The 21,359-nt window shown below is 32.2% G+C and overlaps 1 protein-coding gene across 1 annotated transcript in view; it reads right to left on the bottom strand.

The window, feature by feature from the left end:
* The window catches only part of Syt7a (synaptotagmin 7a), a gene marked incomplete at both ends in the record, with an annotated part of 28,759 nt that extends 10,671 nt beyond the window's left edge, over positions 1-18,088 (bottom strand). Inside the window, one exon of the mRNA XM_009024196.1 lies at positions 17,668-18,088. Within this exon, the coding sequence (XP_009022444.1) occupies positions 17,668-18,088 (421 nt within the window). The remainder of the gene's footprint in view (positions 1-17,667) is intronic.
* Positions 18,089-21,359: the final 3,271 nt, after the last annotated feature.

Raw genomic sequence — 21,359 nt, 5'->3', positions numbered from 1 at the left:
TTATGAAAATTATAACATGACTCTCCCTACAGAATGATAATACGAATAAATACGGCAAAGAATGATAAGGGTAAAAATAATAGAGACCATGAACATAATAATGACGACGATGATGACGAGGAGAATGAAAATGATTAGAATGATGAGGAGAGGATGATGATCGACCATTGTTGGACAATTATTGCAAAATATGGGCATCATCATTAATGTGCCTGGCTAGTAGCTGATGTAAATAATGAATGGAGTGGCCAGAATACGTGGAAAAGCTAGTAAATACTGAACAGACATGATGGTGATAAAGACACGATGATGTACTGGTGATGTTTGTTTTATTTTTTTTATGTTCTCTGTTAGTAAATCATATCATCATTGTATCATAATCATTAGCGTTGGTGGTGTTGGTGATGGGACATTCAAATGTGGTGACTGGAATGGTGAATAGAATATCGTTGTATGAATGGGCTATGTTAAGTGGTGCCAATGAGGGTAGAAGTGGGAAAAATGTTGTTGGTGGAGGTTATGATGATGGTGATGTTGATGGCGATGATGATGATGGTGATGATGATGATGTCTATGATGATGATGTCGATGATGATGATGATAATGACGATGATGATGTTGATGGTGTTGATGAGGATGATGTTGATTATGATCATGATTTTGGGGGTAAAATGTCAGCGATTAGAGGAATGACGAGACAGAAAGGAGAATATTTTTGCAGGCAATTAACAAGAATGATCAGCGAGAAGGACGTTGATTGGCTCGGCTCTTTCTGTACTTTGCAAGTGTAATGCGCGTTTGCAGGTGATGGTGATGATGGTGGTGATGGTGATAGTAAGGTGATGATGACGATGATGGTGGTGATGATGATGATGGTGGTAAAGTGATGATGATGATGATGATGGTGCGATTAGGCTGATTGATGATAGTGATAATGATGATGGTGATATTAATTTTTTGATAATGATGATGATGATGATGACGATGATGAAGATGGTGACAATGATTATGATAATGATGTTGATCAGTGATGATGGTAGTTATGATGATGATGATTATGGTGATTATTTGAGCTATTAATGTCAACAATAACGATGGAAATGTCAATTATTAATAATGATGATGATGACGACGATGATGATAGCGATGATGACGATGATGATGACGATGATGATGACGATACACGATCCTTGCTGGTAATGACTTTTTGATAGTCGCTTTTTGAAATGATTGCTCTGAAAATGATAAAATGGAGTAAAATGTTAATGATGATTGATGGAGCAGCTGGTAATGGTGATGGATGGTGGTGGGTGCATCGACTTCATGTCACCGTGACATCTAAACCACCAGCACTGCCGTTGTCATAGTTTTGTAATTTTTTAAATTACAAAATAAAACAAATGATTGATTACATTAATTGAATAAAATGTTTCATTATATTTATATAAGTACAGGTAATTTTATAGAAATCACATCAGACAAATCAGATTTTTTTCATAAAATAATTCATAATTTTCATTTTTGGCAAATTTGCTACCCTACCATATTTGCACAATGCAACATGTTAGTTGATCATTAAAAAATATTTCACATTCCATCTGATTTCCGATGTAGTATATTATTATTATTAAATTTTTTAAGTTTTTATTTTCCAGTTGTATCAAATTTTTTTGACCAATTATTATTAAAATTGATAATTAATTAATTAATAAGTTAAACGAGATGCCAAACGGTTTTCCCAATCTTCAGCAATTAACCAGATGTAATTAATTATTTAAAAATTAAAAAATATCTTTCAAGTTAATATCAAATTTGTCATTTGCTACACTTAAAGTATTTGCATCTGTTTTCCGCGCATAAAACAGCATGACGACAACAACATCAGCGCAACAACAACACTACCTCACAACACCGCATGGCAACGACATCACACTTTATAACGTAATAAACTTAATTCAGTCCGTCTTCAACAATCCAGTTAATAACAAACATTAAAATGGAGCGCTGAAAGCAAAATGGTTTGAGGGTTGACAATGTCGTGTGATTTAGCTAGGCGAACACTGTACAGAAAACTTTGTGATACAAAAGTCTAACCCTTCTAGCGATGGATAGTTTTTTTTATCACATTTCTCAATATTTCGAACCAACCAAATTTTTTTCGTAGTTATTTATTTCATTAACGTTAGAAAAATTCACAGCCTTCCAATTCGTTCTCGAGTATGTAGTCCAAGCATGTAAAAGCAATTGATGTAAAACAAATTATGAAGTCACGCTTGAATTAAAACAGAGGACGACATTTCAAATCAACTTCAACCGTTTAATCTGCGTCTGTGAATGGTTTCATAGCGTAACAGACTTTTCCATGTGATATTTACATTCAGCAAAATTTACATTCAACTTAATGTGCATGCATTTATGTTAATGAGGGCTTACATAAAATAAACATTTATCAACAGTGGAGCATTGATTAGGAAATAGATGACAACCGTAAAATGGTCCGTTGTAGATTTTGCTGCTGCATTCATTCACTGTGTATTGGTTGAATTTTCATTGTTTAAATGAAGCTAAATATACAAGACACATAACGCAGGGAGGATTGTTGATGTTTGCTCACGTGTTGTTGGCCAGCCAGTCAGTAGACGAACGAACGGCTGACCAAATTGATAATGACGTTAATTTCAACGTCACAGGCAGGCCCAGTTTCATCTCAATGAAACGTCCGGTGAAGAAATTACTTTAGATGCTTATTTATTTTAACGGCCAGTTTCAACAGATTATCTCTTTTATATCTTTTTATATCTTTTATTTTTTTTATATTGATTTGAAATGTTTGCGAGATGTGCTACTTCCTCTCTGTGGACCTTCCAATGTGCTTTTCTGTTTGCAAGGTTCATTACGTACATTCCAACCTATTGTGCACCAGCAGTTTAATTTTCAGACTAACTCAAATGGTTGATTACAATCTGAAATAAATGATGCTTTCTTACCGTTAAGTTGTGAATTTGCAGATGACATTTAATTTTCCATTGAAAAATTGAGTGTCAGATATTGAAAGATCATGTATGAGCAAGAAAGTTAAATTATAAAATATAGAAACAATATATATGGTTAGGTAATCAATTCAACAAGTAATCATAGTGCTGTACACGCTGTTGGCTTCCATATTTCCTGTTTGTTTGATTTCAATTAACTGTTTTTAGTTGCATGTACTGGTTGAGATGGAGACGAGATGAGTATTTTTAACTTTTTTTTTCAGTCTTTTTATGATTTTTTAAATAATTGTTTGTTCTTGCTTGTTTCATTAGAAAACAAAAAATTGTTTTAATTATTTAAAAAACATTGATGAAAAATTGTAAAACAATTTCCAGCAGTTTCGGCTGGTTTTTCATTGTTCACGTGACATGACAGCCATTGTTGGTGGTTGACATTGTTGATGTCACGTTTTAGTTGTCATTATACTCTTAAGCTAAACATTATTTTAATTTCATCCATTATGAAAAATGCAGGAAAAACATGTTTAAGTGCATTTCTAATTTTGTAACTTTTCGTGGAGTAAAAAAATTACTGTCATTTTCCACTTGAAAACATTAAAAGTTTTTTATGCGCTGGCCTGGTCGGCTGACCTTTCAGTGTATTTATATTTATAACTAAACCGTTATTTGTAAAATTTTTTTTGCTATTTTATTTTAGCAACCTAACTAATTGATTGATTAATTAATTAATTAATTAATTAATTGATTAATTAATTAACTAAAAATTTAACGTTACCAACGAATTCAAAATACAACTGCAAAGAGACATCGCGTCAATATTTAGTTTTCATTTGTTGAAGCCTTCTTCAAGCAGTCCCTGGAGACCCGCGAAAATGCACCAACCAATCTTCACCTCCCTCTCCCTCTTTTAATTATTCCCCTGCCATTCAGCCCATCGATCCACTTCTTCAATCTCTCCATCTTGTTGGGCATTTCAAATACACATCAACAGGCCTTTTCAAGTTTTTAACTCGATGGATGGAGTGAAACCACGTGATCAATCTTCATTTGTGGAAAACTTCTTGGACGGAGAGAAAAAGAGAGAGAGAGAGAGAGAGAGAGAGTTTTACTTTATAAAGGAACTGGATGAATGGATTTGTTGAGTGGCCGCCCACGAACATTTCATTGGAAAGATTCAATGGATTGATGATGGAACGGATGGATGAATGAATTTTAATGACGCTGATTGAAATCCAGCTTCAAGTTCGGTATAGTTATCCTTGGTTTTTATCTTTTTTCAGAATGAATTGGCTAGAAATATCCACAAATAGGAAAAGGCTAACCGAATGAACTAACAATGAGTGAGTGAGTGAATGAGTGAATGTGTGAGTGAGTGAGTGAGTGAGTGAGTGAGTGAGTGAGTGAGTGAATGTGTGAGTGAGTGTGTGAGTGAGTGAATGAATGAGCAAATGAATGAAGAAAAAAATAGAATGATTGCTTCAGTGGATGACTGGATGATTAAACAAATTAAAGAACAAACAAAAACAAACGTTAAAACAAACAATGGGAAAGCGAAGGTAAACATAATAAAAACATTTCCAAAGTCAGTCATCGGCTTTTCATTGTTTGTTTGGCCATTCGCAATCATCATCTCCATCACAACCATCATCTTCATCACTATCTTCTTCCTCATCATCATCATCATCATTCTGCCATCATTATCGACATCTTCATCAAACATAATTACTATCATCATCATTATTATTCTCATAGTAATCAATACCATTTTCATCTGTATACAAATTGTAAATAAGGTAAAAAAAATTAAACAATTATATTTAATCAGCCATAATATTATTTTTTAAATTGTATTTTGTTTTAAATCTTAATTCAACATAAATTAATTTTTGTGAAAAAATTTTTGAAACCTAATAAATATTTTTATGAAAAGGTTTTTTAAAATAACTTATTCTAAAAAATTATAATTAAAATATTGCCATACGAATTGAAAACATGTTGAAAAACATTTAGACATTTGAACAAAGTTACACTTTGAAACGAACACACCAACAACATGCGTGCGTACGATGAAATGCTAATCCTTCCATTCAATGCCACCAATCTTATGAGTTCTGTAAGTCAAAATTGAGCTAACATTTTTAATAATACAATATAATATAATAAAAAAAAGTGCGATCTACCCAATCCAAACGATAAACCCCCACTCATTGCAAGCACTTGCGTAATTAATGACATAAGATCAACGAATGATCAGACTAAAAAATGAATGAACAAAATAAAACATAAAAAAAATCCAATTTAATTACGAAATTTTACTAAAAGCTAAAAAATGCCCAACAAATCTTTAAAAAATCATGAAATGATATTTCTAATTAGTATGAATTAATAATAAAAGAGACATCTGATGATAAAGAATGGGAAAAACGGCGCGTAGAATTTCAAATGTTCCATCAAAAATTAAGAAAAGAATGCATGCACGAACTGAGATGATAGAAAGAAATAATATAAGATAAGGAGAAAACTATTTTTAACTAAATTCAAATTACCAAGTATCTAAGTGAATATACCAAAGAAATTAAATATAAATAAATAAGTAAATAAGAAGACAGTCATTTCCATAGAGCCATCTAAAAATTACAAAAAAATAATTTGAATAAATTAAAAAACGCATACATTGTAGATATCAAATAATGCATACTTTTCAGATTCTTAAATGAGCAATTAAATGGATGTACTATACGACCAACATAGCAAGAGACTTCATAGGCATGCAAAATGTTTCAACCTTCATCAACAGCAGAAGACATTTCATTTTTTAATTGAAAAATCAAAAATTTTTTTTCTCTACAAAAATTTATTTTAATTGCGCTGTCAACGTCCTACAACAATGATCGATCGATCATAAACATCTCAAACTTTTTTTCTGGAATATTTCTACCAAAAACCACTAAAATGATTGACACTGTTTTTTATTATATATATATATATATATATATATATATATGTATATATGTATATGTATAAATATATTTATCTATAGGATATCTATTTTCAATTCAAAATCCGTGCAATGCAACATGCGATTATTTATATACTAATGTTAACCTAACTAATTTTAGATGTGATTAAATGAATGAGTTAATCTCAAGAAAATGAACAAATTTAGAGTGAAATTAATAGTGGACTGCCAACATTTTAATTGTACATACAAGTACACCAGTGAATAAGATTGTCGTGGTGGTTCATAGTTGCATTAATGGTGGTGGCCCAGAATATCTGAAGGGGGTTTTTCGCAGAAGAACTGAAGCTGATGTAGGACATGCGTTGCGTTCGGTTTCGTTAGAAATGATGGTAATTCCTAGGACCAGGACAAAACAGGGTGACAGATGTGTGCAGGTTGCTATGCTCGAGGTATGGCATGATCTTCCAATAAGATTGAAGCAAATTGTTCAAGGAAAAGATTTCAGAAGAGAGTTAAAAAGTTATTTGTTCAACAAAGCATTTAATCACAATACTATCCTCTAAGGAATGTCATTGTCATTAGAGTGAATAACATAATAATAATAATATTAATAATAATAATAATAATAATAAAGTAAGTACCATTCAATCAATTTATCAATTATAAATAGATATCCTTTTAAACATTGCATGAAAATGTCAAAAACTTTAACAACTTTGGTTTGAAAAACAAAAAAGCAACAAAAATTTAAATAATATTATATTATAAATGATAATGTAATAAAATAATATAAAATAAACAAATTTACATTTTTAAATATTTTGAATAAAAAAACATTTAAATCTTCCTTCGAAACTAATTTTGTCAAATTTTTTTCGGTTAAATCGATCGATCATTCGCCAAGCCGTTAATTCGATTCATTCATTCATTTGTTCGTTCGTTCGTTCATTTAAAATTAACTATCAATAGTAATTTTCTTCTTCCATCTAAATAATTCTATTAACTCGAAATTAAAAATTTTTTGTGAGTTTGAAAAAAAATTTATAAAATGCTGAACAAAAAGTATATGATGCATTAATTCTTATTTAAACAATGAATCAAAATTTCATTGACTCTCATTTCAATTTCAATTAGTTTTTTAATTTATAAATTTATTTTGACCAATTTTTAACTCTGATCAGTTAATTTTAAAATTTATAAAATTAATTAAAAAATTTTGTTTAAAAAATGTTTTTATTCCCGTTCTACTTATGAAAAATAATTTGATTTGAAAACTGGATGCCACCACACATTATAATGTCAAGATAATTATAATGCAATTGTAACGATAAAATTATTACTATCTAACTATTTCACGTAATTCTGAGTTGATTCATCAATGGCATCATTTATAAATTATTAAAATTTTTCTGTTTTCGTAATTTTATTTAACGTTTTAAATATTTTTGGTAATTTTATGAACTGCTTCTTTTTATTCGTGATTTTGTCTGATCATAAAGCTCATTATAAACTTCTAGTCTGATGTTTGGGAATAAATAAAGTAAATACGAGATGCTTAGAACGTGTTGCTATATCTGGCTTATCGAGAAAAGGCCAAATTGTAGCCAAAATGACGGAAACATTAATGCCAACGACAGGAGCTGAGCGCCATGAAAGGTTTATAAATTTTTAACGCCCTCATCCATAGAGACGAATGTAGATCACAACGACGACGACAATGATGATGATGATGGTGATGCGAATGATGACAGTGATGATGAGAATGATAAGGACGATGTGATGGACGTGACGTGGTATTAGTGGTCACAGTATAATAATGATTCTAATAACAGTGGTATAAAAAACATTTGTGATGATGAAGATGATGATGACGTTGACGATGATTGTTAATTCTTTGCTGAATAATGTGGATGACGATGATGATTGCGATGATGATGATATCTTGGGACAAATATAATTAGGATGTGTTTCTTTTTCGGCTCCCCTTTTGTATTAATGTACAAATAAATTATTTAAATTTTTAAATAAAAGATGAAGATGACAAACATCACCAAGACTACGAAGACAAAATTGATGGTGACGACTGATGATGATAGTGATCAAAATGATGATAATGATGATGGTGAAGATGATGATGGTGATAATGGTGGTGGTGGACTTTTTTTTTCGAAGCAATCTACAAAAGCGCTCCGAAATGATCTCCCGTATTGGCACGTCAGTTGAACTTTCAGCGTCACAAAATAAAACAATCTGTTTGAATAGGCGGACGCATCAAACGAAACATACGTACATACAGTTGCTACATAACAAATACAATGTCCCAACTAACACACACATACACACAAACACAAACACACACACACACACACAAACACACAAACACACAAACACACACGCACACACACACATGTCAGCCGACATATCCGAACATGCACGCTTCTACAACTCCACACACAAACGCATAGCATTTTAACACAAATAAAAAACTCAACGCGAGCGCAGAGCCATATTTCACGCATAAAACGCATTTACGGCAGCATTTTAAAAACAATTAGTCTAATGTGCTTTGGAAATAAAATACACTTATGATGTTTTATTTATGCCCCCGGATGGAAACCATGCACACATGTTTCCATGCATGCAAGCACACACGTGTGCGTGTGTGCGTGCGTGAGAGAGAGAGAGAAGGGAGGGAGGGAGAGATGGACTGATACATGAAAGTGTGCACATGTGAGGTATGGATAAATGCCATGCATGCATGCATGCCTGGAAGGGTGTTTGACCAGCTCATATCAAAGCAACGCCATAAAATATGCTCCATCAAGCAGTTTGCATGTCTTTTCATCTCATCTGTTATACGAGGGCCCGTTAACATTCGCATCTGTAACAAAATACATATGTACGCCATTAAAATATTCATTTGTTCGTGTGCGTGCTTGTATATGTGAATGCTGGTTCGTATCGCGGGGGGTTCGTCTGGAGTTGGAATGAATTTGATGCAAACGTGCACTCGTAAAACAAACTTGAAAACATTTTTATTGATGAATTTAATGCCAAAAATTTTTTGTGTAACAATTGTTATTATGACGACGTTCAAGAAGTTCACAATAACATAGAAACATATTTATTTATAGCATGGCACACTGCATTTTCATCTTTACGAGCCAAGCAAAGCTTTTTAGACATCAAGACATCAATCTGTCGCTTCGCTCTAGTCTAAAATGATTGTCCTCGTTCGCCTGAGACAGACAGACAAGTTGCGCAACTAACCAACTGAACGTACACACACTTGCGTAGTGTCTAACGAGCATCCTTGCATAAACAGGCGTACAGGCAGGCAGGCTGGCTGGAGGATTTTGATGGTCCATCAAAGTGAGGCAGGTTGGCGTGAATAATTAAACACTGACTATAAATCCTCGTTTATTGCTTCGGCTTCAATAATTAAACAACCTGGAGATGATTTGTTTCCAGATCTCCGTGTTAAGCTCCTTCATATCTTATTCCCACTCCCATATTACGTTACAACTTCATATGCTATACTCCTACCAGGTCCCCTTTCTTATTTGCAACTTTATTCAAAATTTTGCGTCAGATTTTTAAGTACTGCGTTAACAGATCAATGTACAATTAGGAATCTAGAAAATTTGATCTACGTATGAATATATAAATATAAAATAAGTGGCTATATGAATGGTTAAGTGGATGATCGAATGATTGAATAAATAGACAAATTACTGAACAAACGAATGAGTCTTTGAAAACAATTAATCAATGAATTGATGACATGTAAAATTGATAAGAAGAATGAATTTGTAAAATTTGTAATTAAAAAACTAAATGAACTAAAAAACTTAATGTAACAATTGATATGATTATATGGATAAAAAAATTTAATTAGGAAGATGAACTCCTCAACATCATCATGCTCATCCATGCTGTTTCCTTCCTTCGCTTTTTTCAAATTTTCTGGATCACGTAACGTCTGATGATGATGATGATGTGGTAGCGATGTCTTTTCACATTACCTCATTTTAAATGTTTTAATTATTTTTAAACATTCGCTCTAATTTTAAATTGAATTGAATTAATTGAATTCTGTTTCAAATTCTTTCTTTCTGAAATACAAGGAAGATGAGTTGGAGAAAAAGTTAATTCATTTTGGATGGTTAGTTTTGTTAGGTTAAAGTGGAAACGTTCTTCAAGTTTGTGAGTTTTTTTTTATTATATATTACACTTCCTAAAAATATTCAATTTAACGACTGGACCAAAATATTTACATTTACAAAACTCATCAACAGTAGTTAGAAAAATATTCAAATTTAACTTCCATCCAGCTTGCATGACGTCAAATTTCTTTGAACCACAGCCTTGTTTATTTAACTGTTTATATTTGTTTGCAAATATTCCATCTAATTCATCAAGTGATCATGCTTTTGGGGTCCTCCACTTATTTTCCGGCAGACCATAAGTGGGTTGGTGACTGCTGTTTCAGGCAGAAATGGATCCGGATGGATTTTACTGATCAGGAAGTATACAACAATAAATTTCCTTCACAGGCCGTCCTGTTTATTTAAATAAATCTGTACTTGATTTAGTTGTTGAATAATTAAAGATATTTTTTTGTAGTTGTACGGTTTATATTCAGCTGAAAGTATGACAAAAAAACACTTCAGATGTTTTACCCAACAGAAAGGTTTAGTACACAAACACATATCTGTCATTGTGATGTGATGACACATAGACATACACATATCTGCCATCGTGATGGAGCACGTGTTTCTTTGTGAAAGCATAATAGGTAAAAGTATGCTAGTATGAATGGATGAACAGCCATGCAAGCAGGTGTATGCATTCGCCAAACGACCTTTGTGGGATCAGTCACTTCAATTAATTTCATGCTAATTACGCTTCGACCACGTATCACGCTGTTTATTTTTTCAACACATTCAATTTGAGATTTGCAATAAAAAAAAGCATATTCAGCTAACATTACGTTATATCATTCGTGACATCATAAATCTTTGATATAGGGTTTTTGAAATGTGTTATTAGAACATCCATGCGTTATCATTCTACTTCTCAAAGAAATCTGGTGATAAGAATAATAATAAATTCACGAAGAGTAGCGAACATCTCAACAAATCAATAAAAAGATAATCAATAGTTTTATTTATAGGATCTTTTCAAATAAAATCAGAAAACGCATGTGTTGTAAGGAAAAACTTCCTTTTTGAAATATGACATGAAAACAGACGCATGTTAAGTCAAAGTTTAATGCGAATGAATAAAAATTTATTCTAAAAACTGGTGTCTCTTTCATGCTGATAATTAATTAGAACCTAACCGAACGGTCCCAATGTTAAAAATTCGCTTCTTGTCTGGCGTCATAAAATTGTATTATTAATTCGGCAGACATTTGGGAGATGTCCTATCTTAATTAAATCATCATTTTTACATGCTGGCATCACGAATTTGTTATTTTTATTTTTCTGTCATAAAACCATAATTAATGTCATGATATTATAATGATATTACGTTGGCTGTGGTGGTCTGCAGAAGCATTATGATTGGTTAGTGCGGCGTGCCTGTGTCTACCGACATCTGCTTTCAATATTTATGCATAGCTCCACAAGCCGCTAGTCAGGTCTGAATATTTTATGAAAGGAAAAAAAACGTCTGTGCCCAATATCTGCAATTGATTATCTACGCAATCCCTGTGTCTCTTCTCTCTTTTTTTCTCTCTCCATCTCTCTCTGGTCTCTCTCTCTCTCTTTCTTGTCTCTCTCTCTCTCTTTCTCACTGGTTTCTTTTAAAATTTAGGTTTTTATATATAAACAAAGTACTGAAACTATCTAACTCCGAAAAGAACTGAACAGATAGGTACACCAAACAAAAAAATGAATGTCCAAGTTTAAAAGTTGACGACTCTTAATAGCCCACTGCTAATAATGCATTGACTGTTGAAAAGATTGGAATGCGCTAATTTGAAAGAATTAATATTTAATTTTTTATTTTGTAATTGCAGCAAAATTCTGATTAAACAAAACATTTTACAATACTTACCAGTAGTAGAATCTATTCAATTTCAATGTATATCTTCAAAACTGCTAGTGACCATAAAATGTCTGCCACCATTTCCAAAGCGTACATCAAATTATAAACTAACTATGACAAATGTCGAAAATAAACGTACCAACATTCTAAATAAATGAAACTTAAATAAAAGAGAGTAAATGATATTACAAAAATATTCAACACGACGAACAATTTTTCATCCCACTATAAATTCTGCGTTGGTCAGGTGTAGTTTGTGTTGTGTGCTTGGTCAGTTGCGGGTGAGTACCAAAACTATTGAATTCCATGCATACATGGTTACGTGCTCATTACAATTAATTTGAAAAACTTTCTAAATGAAATACAACAAAATAAAATTATTTGAAAACAACAAATCACTATATCTGAAAAACGGCGAGTTCAATCACCGCTTGAAAATATGTCCTTACATGCTCTTGAAAATATTCATTGAGTGATTAAATGCCACTTCTAAATGATGAAATATTTTGAATTAGAACGTTTGATAGGCGATTACAAATTATTTATGACAAAAATATGTAATTAAATGAAAGGACAATCCATAGGAACAAGCTCCAAACCAAAAATGAAAAAAATAAAAACAGAAGTAGCAATCAAAAAGCTGGTGAGCCAATTACAAAAGGACAAATTGAAAGATCAAACGACATTGCAGATAAAAATGCTCGCTGCTGGTTATTGAAGCATCGATAGAGTACTCCATGAATAATTGAACACAAGCCATATATAATTGATTACCATCTATCTATTCATTGGAAAACTATTTCTCTAAAGAAAAATAAATAAGCACCGTCATCATTGTCATGTTCGTTCTAATTTTTTGTTATTCATAATGTAGTTTTATAATTATCCTGACAATTGAATGTTGAAATAATTTGATGATATTACTTTGGTTTGCGCATTGTTAGCAATTTGAATTTTTATAAAGATGACACGAGAATGTAACAAACAATATAAAAAATGTTGTAACCACAGATGCAGAGGCAGTAAATAGTTTGATGAATCATTGAATCATTGGCTGAAATTTGATCTCAGTAACTGAGAAGAGAAGTTTATAATATATTTTTCCTTGGAAAAGTTTTCTAAATTTTTTCAAACGGAGATAAGTAATGACGGACAGGAAACGTGTTCCAGAAATATCCATCAATAGAGACTAAAAACAGCATCTCAGTCTCCCAACAAATTTTAAAAATATTTTTCACGTTATAAAATTTGTTCATTTTCTAGTTTTTCATGAGAAAATGAAATAATTAAAAATTGAATATTTATATCTGCGTATTTTAATTTAAATTGAAATTTTAAACTTAAGTTTGAAAATGTGAATGCAAATTATATGTCATCAAATTTTAAAATGTATTCCAAAATTAAAACCAGTGTCGGAGTCGGAGGTTTTGGCTGGAGTCGCACTTGGAATATTTTAGGAAGCCAAATTGAAAAGGAATGTTATTCAACCGAGTCCTGAAAGTGTTAGAATTTGAAAAAAAATTTGTTTCTGTTTTAAAAATAATTTTTAAAGCCTGGCCTGCGTCTCTCAGAAAATATACTCTTTTCAATCATCTTTAAAATTGATGAAGATGTTACCAGTGCGTTGTGCAACCATTTTTAATGTTAACAATTTAAATAAAAATTTCTTTATCACGGTCATTCATGTAAAATATTTATAACATTTTTTCTACATGATAGCTGGTAAAAATTTTGAAAAACACCTCAGACTGTTAGACGTCGGTTGTACAAGTCAAACAACGCGTTTGTAGATCTACAAAAAATCCATAAATGCTTGTTTTGGTCTTAATACACAGATAGACAAATTTTGTCAATTAAATTAAAAAATCAACAAATTAATTCATAAATTAGAAATGATATGCTAAAAATTGAGTGTGATAAATTACAGGTTCCACTAACAATTGATAGATGCATAAGATAAAAGAACATCGACGTTAAAAGTAATATTATCAACAACACGAGTCTGCCTATCATAGGTTAAACTGGGACAAAGTTTTCCATGCTAAAGACAGTTTATGAAACAAAGCCTCTCTCTCAAAATGTAATTCAGAAACATCAGCAGCGCTCAGGCATTTTTGATTCAATCGTTCGCCTGGCAACAAACGCTACTCAAGTGGATGACTTGCTTGTGTGTCTGTGTGGATGTGTGCGTGTGAATGTGTATGTGTGTGTGAGAGAGAGAGAGAGTGTGTGTGTTTGTACGTTCTTGTAAATGCGTGGTGAGCTGATGTTCGACCGGACGCACGATTGTAATCATTTTGCGGCCAGGGAGGAAATTTATTTTTCAATTTTTGTCGATGAATGCATAATTTTGTTTATTGACATTTTTTGTTAATAGATTTTTAAACGAAATAATTTTTATATCAAATTGAATTATTTTCTAATTGCCCGATGCCCGTATGTAGTGAGATGTTTCCCCACTTAAAAAGATGCAGTTGGCGTACAACACATGTGTAATCCAAAAATAGCAGCAACGATAACTAATCACAATACGATCGAAACCAGCAATCATCAAAATTCATCTCGTAAGAAAGATAAGTTACTTTTTACGTAGCGTGCGCGCTGGTTAATTACTGACGCCTGATTGCAACGTAATGTCATTTTTCCTTCATAGCCGTCATTAGGACATGAATGCAGTTGCATATAACCGATGATGCCAGTGATCCGCAATCTTCTGCGGGAAAGTTTAGATTAGGCAACCAACGCTTTTGTGCCATGTCCTAATGTAATTTTTACAACGTTTCTGTTGAAAAAGAAGCTCTGAAACAGTTTTCATTCTAAATGTGAAAATAATGAAATTTCACTCCATCACTTGCGAAGTTCAGAGCGGATCTCAAAACCCATCTGTTTTCAAAATTCATTGTAGGAGGCTTCGTTTTCTTGCTTATCCCGCTAAAAATCTTTGTCTTCAAATTACCTTTCTTCAAAGCATCATAATTAATTTTGTCTTTCATTGTTTTGTTATCTTAACGTTAATATCTAATCATTGTTAACTCACAAACGTCATCACAACCATGTTCACATTTTGTTTATCTATCTTATCAATTGTTTTTGTCACACATATCATCATATTATCATCAAATTTCCAATATTGAAAAGACATTAGTCCCAACGAGCATTTTGTGGTCACATCATTTTCAATCTCGTATCTCAACCAACCATTACAAGTTACGCAGTCAAAAGACCTCAGAAAGTGACACACACACAAACACACACACCACACAAACACACACACACGCACACACACACGCACACACAAACTACACGCACAACAATAAACTACATGTGCTATGTGTACAGTACTGCTGATCCAAGCCAAATGCCAAACTATAAGTAATGCACCATCCATCATAAGCCACACACCATCTAATTCGCATTAAATACCATCTATCATACACTGGATGACATTCATCACGACATACGACGACACATATACACACATAGAAACAAACATATATATATATATACATACATTTAGATATAATCAGATATATATTTATATAAAGATATATTTATATAGTGTATGATAAATGATATATATATTGATATATATATATATATTTATATATATATATAGTTTGATGCAATAAATAGTGATACATTATGTATATATATATATATTATATATATATATATATATATATATATATATATATATATATATATAGTTTCATGCAATAAATAGTGATACATTATGTATATATATATATATAATATAATATATATATAATAATATAATATATAATAATATAATATATAATATATATATTATAAATAAATAGATATCCCAATTTATGGCATTAAATTCATCATTCGCAATGCAGTGTACATTTTACAAAATTCACATTAATAAACCATGCAAACCTATACATCTGCTCTGATGCACAAAACTAGAAATAACACTCACTATACATAAGCGTGATATTTCAAAAATGCTACTGGACACATGATATATGACAAATGATACACAACGCATGATAAACGAAACATTATACATCTACATGATACACAACAAATGATAACACATTTGTTTAATGACACACACACACAAAAATTACACATACTGATAATACACATGATACCCAACACATTATACCAAACACATGATACTCAACACATGATACTCAACACATGATACGTGATACACACACGTGATATACACACATGATACACATACATGATACACGATACTGGAGTGCTTTTATAAGGCGTCGACGAAGCTTAATAAACCAAAAAGAATTTGCAGGTATCCTCCAGGGGCAGATGTGTATTTAGATGGCAACATTTTTTCTACAATACAATATTTTATTCAATTGAATATTCTCAAATATATTCAAAAATCATTTTAAATGGATTATTACACGAAATTGAATGTTTTCAAATATAATCAAAAAAAAAATTTTAGATAGAACAGTTCTATTAAACCTACATATAGTTAGGTAAGAATGTTTTATCATTTCATCATACTGCACATATTCGCATCTTTCTATACAACTTTCGAATTTGATACAGCAAATTTAGGGTGAAACAGTTCGTGATATTTTGAAATAATTTGTCTTGCAAGTAAAAGTAATAAAATGAAATTAGTATTAATAGATATTGATAAATTTTCTCGTTTCGTGATATTTTGAAATAATTTGTCTTGCAAGTAAAAGTAATAAAATGAAATTAGTATTAATAGATATTGATAAATTTTCTCGTTAAATGTGGAGTTTCGTTGGTTTGCAAAAAATTTTTAGAGAAAGCAAATTAAAATGAGTAAATATTGACTTCAATACATCAACCGGCCATTAATGAAAGTAGAATTGAATCTACGAAAAGATGAAAAAGCAATCTAAATAGCAAATACAAAAATGGAATGGTGATAATAAAACGCCAACAGAGCAAAGCAAAATGTCTCTTCTTATTGTAACCTGCGTGTGAAATGCAAATTTTGTACTGCACGTTTTCCGATTCAGGAAGGAATTGAATGGATATTTCGCACAAAGTCACCCAATAATTTTTCTGTTATTTTCATTTTCTGACCAAATTCTTTTGCTGAAGCATAACGTGTTCATGTGCTCAAGTCGTGTTTTTGTCAATCGCGATTAGTTGTTTATAATGAAAAGAAAGTTTATTATTTAATTAGAAAGATGAACGTGCAATCGTTCTTTGAACCAACCACTGTATGCAATGCACAGAAAACCAATTTCTAGGCAGACAAATAGAAACATTAGAGCACCTACTTAATGTATGTGCGTGCAGTCTGTTGCACACGCGCTTACGTACATGAGTCGTATTGCTACCATTAAATGAATAGAAAAGTCCATGCTGTTTGATCAAGTATGCGTACGGAGATTTCGTTGCTGTTTCAATGCGTACTTTCAACGCATGCAAGTCTCTGAAATGTTTCATCCTTTTATTCAACCGTACGTGCTTTAGGTATAACAAAAAACAAAATTTCTCTTTGAAATTTTTTTTTTTCTGGCTAGAACGACGGCAATTTTGATAGTTTATGAGCAATTCGGCTTGTCAAAAACATAATCTCCCAATAGAAAAATTTCAATTGTTCAATTTATTGAATAAATTTAACAAAAAATTAAAGTATTGCCATGCAAATTATTGAAAAGAATGAATAACCTTCAAAAGCAAACGTTTCATTCCATCGAGGATTCAAATTTTTTCTTTTGATATTTGTAGCTAGCTTTCTTTTTTTATCTGGAAGTAGCATAATTTTGACGTAAGGATCGCTCGTTCCACTGAAGTCCTTCGCAACCAAATCAGACGCTTTGATGATGCGAAGTGTTAACGTTGACTGCAGGTGGTTGTAATGCAGACTGAACTGTATACTTCCGAGTTTCTCATTTATGGCCCCCGACGAAGGCGAGATGGGTTGAAAGTTGCTCAGCGCGTTTTCGTCACCAGTTAAACCCAGGGACAACATTGAATCCGCTGCACTTTTCCGTTGCTGGCTGTTTTCATCCGTGGAATCTTGCTGCTGAAGTCTACATTCGGAATGCGAGGTGACCGGGAGATATGAGGAAGAAGCAGAGGAATCCATCTCGTTCTTAAATGGGGGAGGCTTCTTTGTTGCGTATGGTTCGATATCAAGTGACTGCGTTTTTAAAAGTGGGAAGCTGCTGTTCATCATGGCTGCAGCTTTCCAAAGTGCTGACGTCGATGAACCCGGCTGGCTGGCTCCTGGGTTGTGGCCTTTGCCGCTCTGTTGTTTTTAAAATTTAATTATTTTTAATTCAATTTTAATTTATTAATTTCATAACTTTTTTTAAATTTTATTTAACTTAATAAAAATTTTATTTAAAAAAATTATGCAGTATTGCAAAAATAATTCAAAATAATTCAAAATTATGAGTTTTTTCAAGTTTCGTTTAGCTTTCTTTGCTATATTAAAACCTGTGAAATTTGTAATAACCATAATTACGATGAACCGAAGCAACTGACCAGCGTTGTTTTGATGTGTGACGCAAGTTTCAACTCAAGAAGCCTACTCCTTATAGATCCGTGGTGGGCTGGTTTGGCAACTGGAGAGGCGATGCTAACGTTTGAAGCGGGAGAGGATGAAGATAGAGGCGATTGGTTGATTGCTGTCTGATTCGTTGCGTGCACTGCGTTGGTTCCAGGTGACACTGGAGTTGAAAGGGGTGAAACTTGTCGAGGCGAGGGTGATTTTGAGGTTGCAGTTTGAATGGGTTGTTGTTGAAGCAAGGGCGAGAGTGGATATTTAGGCGAGGAGGAGAGGAGGGGTGAGCGAGGAATTTGAGGCAGCGGCTGGTCGTCTTGCGTGTGGTCGTCACACAAGGAAAGCTGTTTTGTTATGAATTTGGCAGCTGCTTTAAAATGTTGAGCTGGAGATTGAAAAGCAGAGTCCTATTTTGGTGGGAAAGTAATATTATTAATTTTTGATCGATATACTTGTTTCTGTTAATGAATTTGTTAAAATTTAAAAAAATCAATGACTTAAATTTTTTACGGTTTAATGGAAATTAAAAATACTAATGAACTTTTATTCAATTTGAAAGAGAGTAAAAAAAATTTGATCTGTAAAAAAAAAAAATTAGGAAATTCTTTTACATTTTTAAATAAATCTAAAACAAACTCCAAATTGCAAAATTTAGTCACACAACATCAACAAGAAGAAGAAGAAAAGTTCACGTCAAATGAGAATTAGGTAAAATATTATTTGATCCTACGCATGACCCTTGCATCATGTACCACTCTGACCTAAACATCATTCTTATGAATAATTTCATACATTTTTATCAAATTTTAAATAAAACAAATGTTCATTATAAACCAAAAAAAAAAAAAATTAATAACCGGATGAAGAAAATTCAACGAAGCCATTTTCGGTGTTTCTGATAATTTTGGTGCTTTTGAAAAACCACTTTTACCAGCGGCTGCAACCTCGGTGTGCATGACTGCTCTGTTGATCTCAGCGAACTTCTGAACGTACCTGTTGTTTGGGGAGGGACTCCTAGGTGGCATCTTGCTGTTGTAAATGTTGCTTTCGTGGAGCTTGTGGTCGTACGTTTCAGTGGAATCTGCCGGTGAAACATGTTTCCGTCTTGCAGGATTCCCTGTGCTTGTGTCTGCGTTTGATGCAAGATGCGATGACGATGATAAAACATCCGATAATTTGGTTCTGTTTAAAATTGGAGTGTATTCAGTGTCGTCAGAATTTGTACTTTCTGATTGCTTCTTCATTCGATCGCTGGTTTGATCGTTGCGCTTGATGTTGTGGCTGTCGTAACTTGAAGACACGGCGGCCGTGGTGGTTTGTTGCCGCAGCAAACGATTTTTTGAAAACGCGCTCATGCGAAGTGGGTTGCTGGATGATATGCTGTGGTCGTCGTGAGTTTCGTGGACCTTCGAGTCATCTTCGCTTTTTGTGCCTATGCTAAATTTCAAAATAGATAAGAGTTGTAATTTTTGAAAATTTGTTAAGGCATTTACTGGAATGATTTAATCACGCAAAATTTGTACATCCAATAAAATATGAAATAATAAATCTTTTTGAACAATACTATGCATTTTATTTGCCTTATTTATTTAAACTAATAAATCACCATTTCTTTAAATAATAGGAACACTAGAGTATTTTTTGAATGGATGTATTAAAATTTAATAGCTTTAAATTCAAATAGGACTACACTGCACACTCAGGAAGAAAAAAGAAAGAGGAACATAAGCACAAGAAATCCAGATGCATGAATGCACGTGCATAAAATGGAGCATAAACCCTAACTGAAAGACAGATAAATTAAGACGTACGGGCATCAACATTTGCAGAAACGTTCAAGTGCGCAACGAAAGCAGTCAGGTAGGATTGATGAGTTTAATCAAGACTTAATAAGAACGGCTCACTGATCTATAGACGTACGATTCACTTTTATAAGATTTTTCTACTGCAATGTGCACGTCAGCCTTGCATGATTTTAATGAAATTTTCTCAAATTGCTTCCGAAGACTGATTAGTAGCGATACGACTGATATGCTTGAAAAATTCTTACCCCCATGTTGTCAAGTCTTGTAACAGCTCAGAGCAGCTTCTAAAATCGTGTACAAAAATGTATTGGTATGAAACAATTTTTCAAAATTTAAATTTAATAAATAGATACAAATAATATCATAAATATAGAAACAAACGTTCCATCACATTGCGAGCCGATAAAACAATTTTTCAAATAAATACATGTCTTGGGAATTGTTTGACGTTTGATGGCACATGAACATTTATCATTTATTTGAATTTCATTTTTTTCTCTTTTATTTGAATTTATTAATAGTTACTTAGCACTAAATTGTCAAACACATTTTTTATTTTAATATTTATTAATGAATACGAATAATTTGACAAAATTTAATTTAAAATTTTTTTTTTGAGAAAAGTTTTACAAAAGAATTTCATTAACATATTTTACATATGCTCCCAAACTGCTGTTCAAATTTAATAACATTATTTTGTTTCCTTAGGTTTAGGACTACCAAGATCATGGAGAATAATTTTTTAAAATCCCATCTTTCAACGTAATCGCCGTGACTCCTTTTTCCATCTTTTATTTCCAGTATTTAAATGTTGAAGTAAAAACTATTGTTCACCAAAATGAAATTTTCTAAAATTTATTTTTGGGTCTTGAACTTTATCGAATCTTGCTATACAACTGCTTTAATTAAAATCATTATACTGATTTATTTTATGATATAAAAAATTGTTAGAGCAACTAAAATGACTTCAATATTTTTTTTTATTAGATTGAAATAAATGCAGAAAGCACAAAATATTAATTTCAAAATTCATGAATTGAAACTGT

This window comes from Helobdella robusta (assembly GCF_000326865.2).
Source record: "Helobdella robusta unplaced genomic scaffold HELROscaffold_4, whole genome shotgun sequence".
In the NCBI taxonomy this organism is placed as follows: Eukaryota; Metazoa; Annelida; class Clitellata; order Rhynchobdellida; family Glossiphoniidae; genus Helobdella; species Helobdella robusta.
Note: the sequence above shows the minus strand (reverse complement) of the source record. Positions and strands in the feature narration are given on the sequence as shown.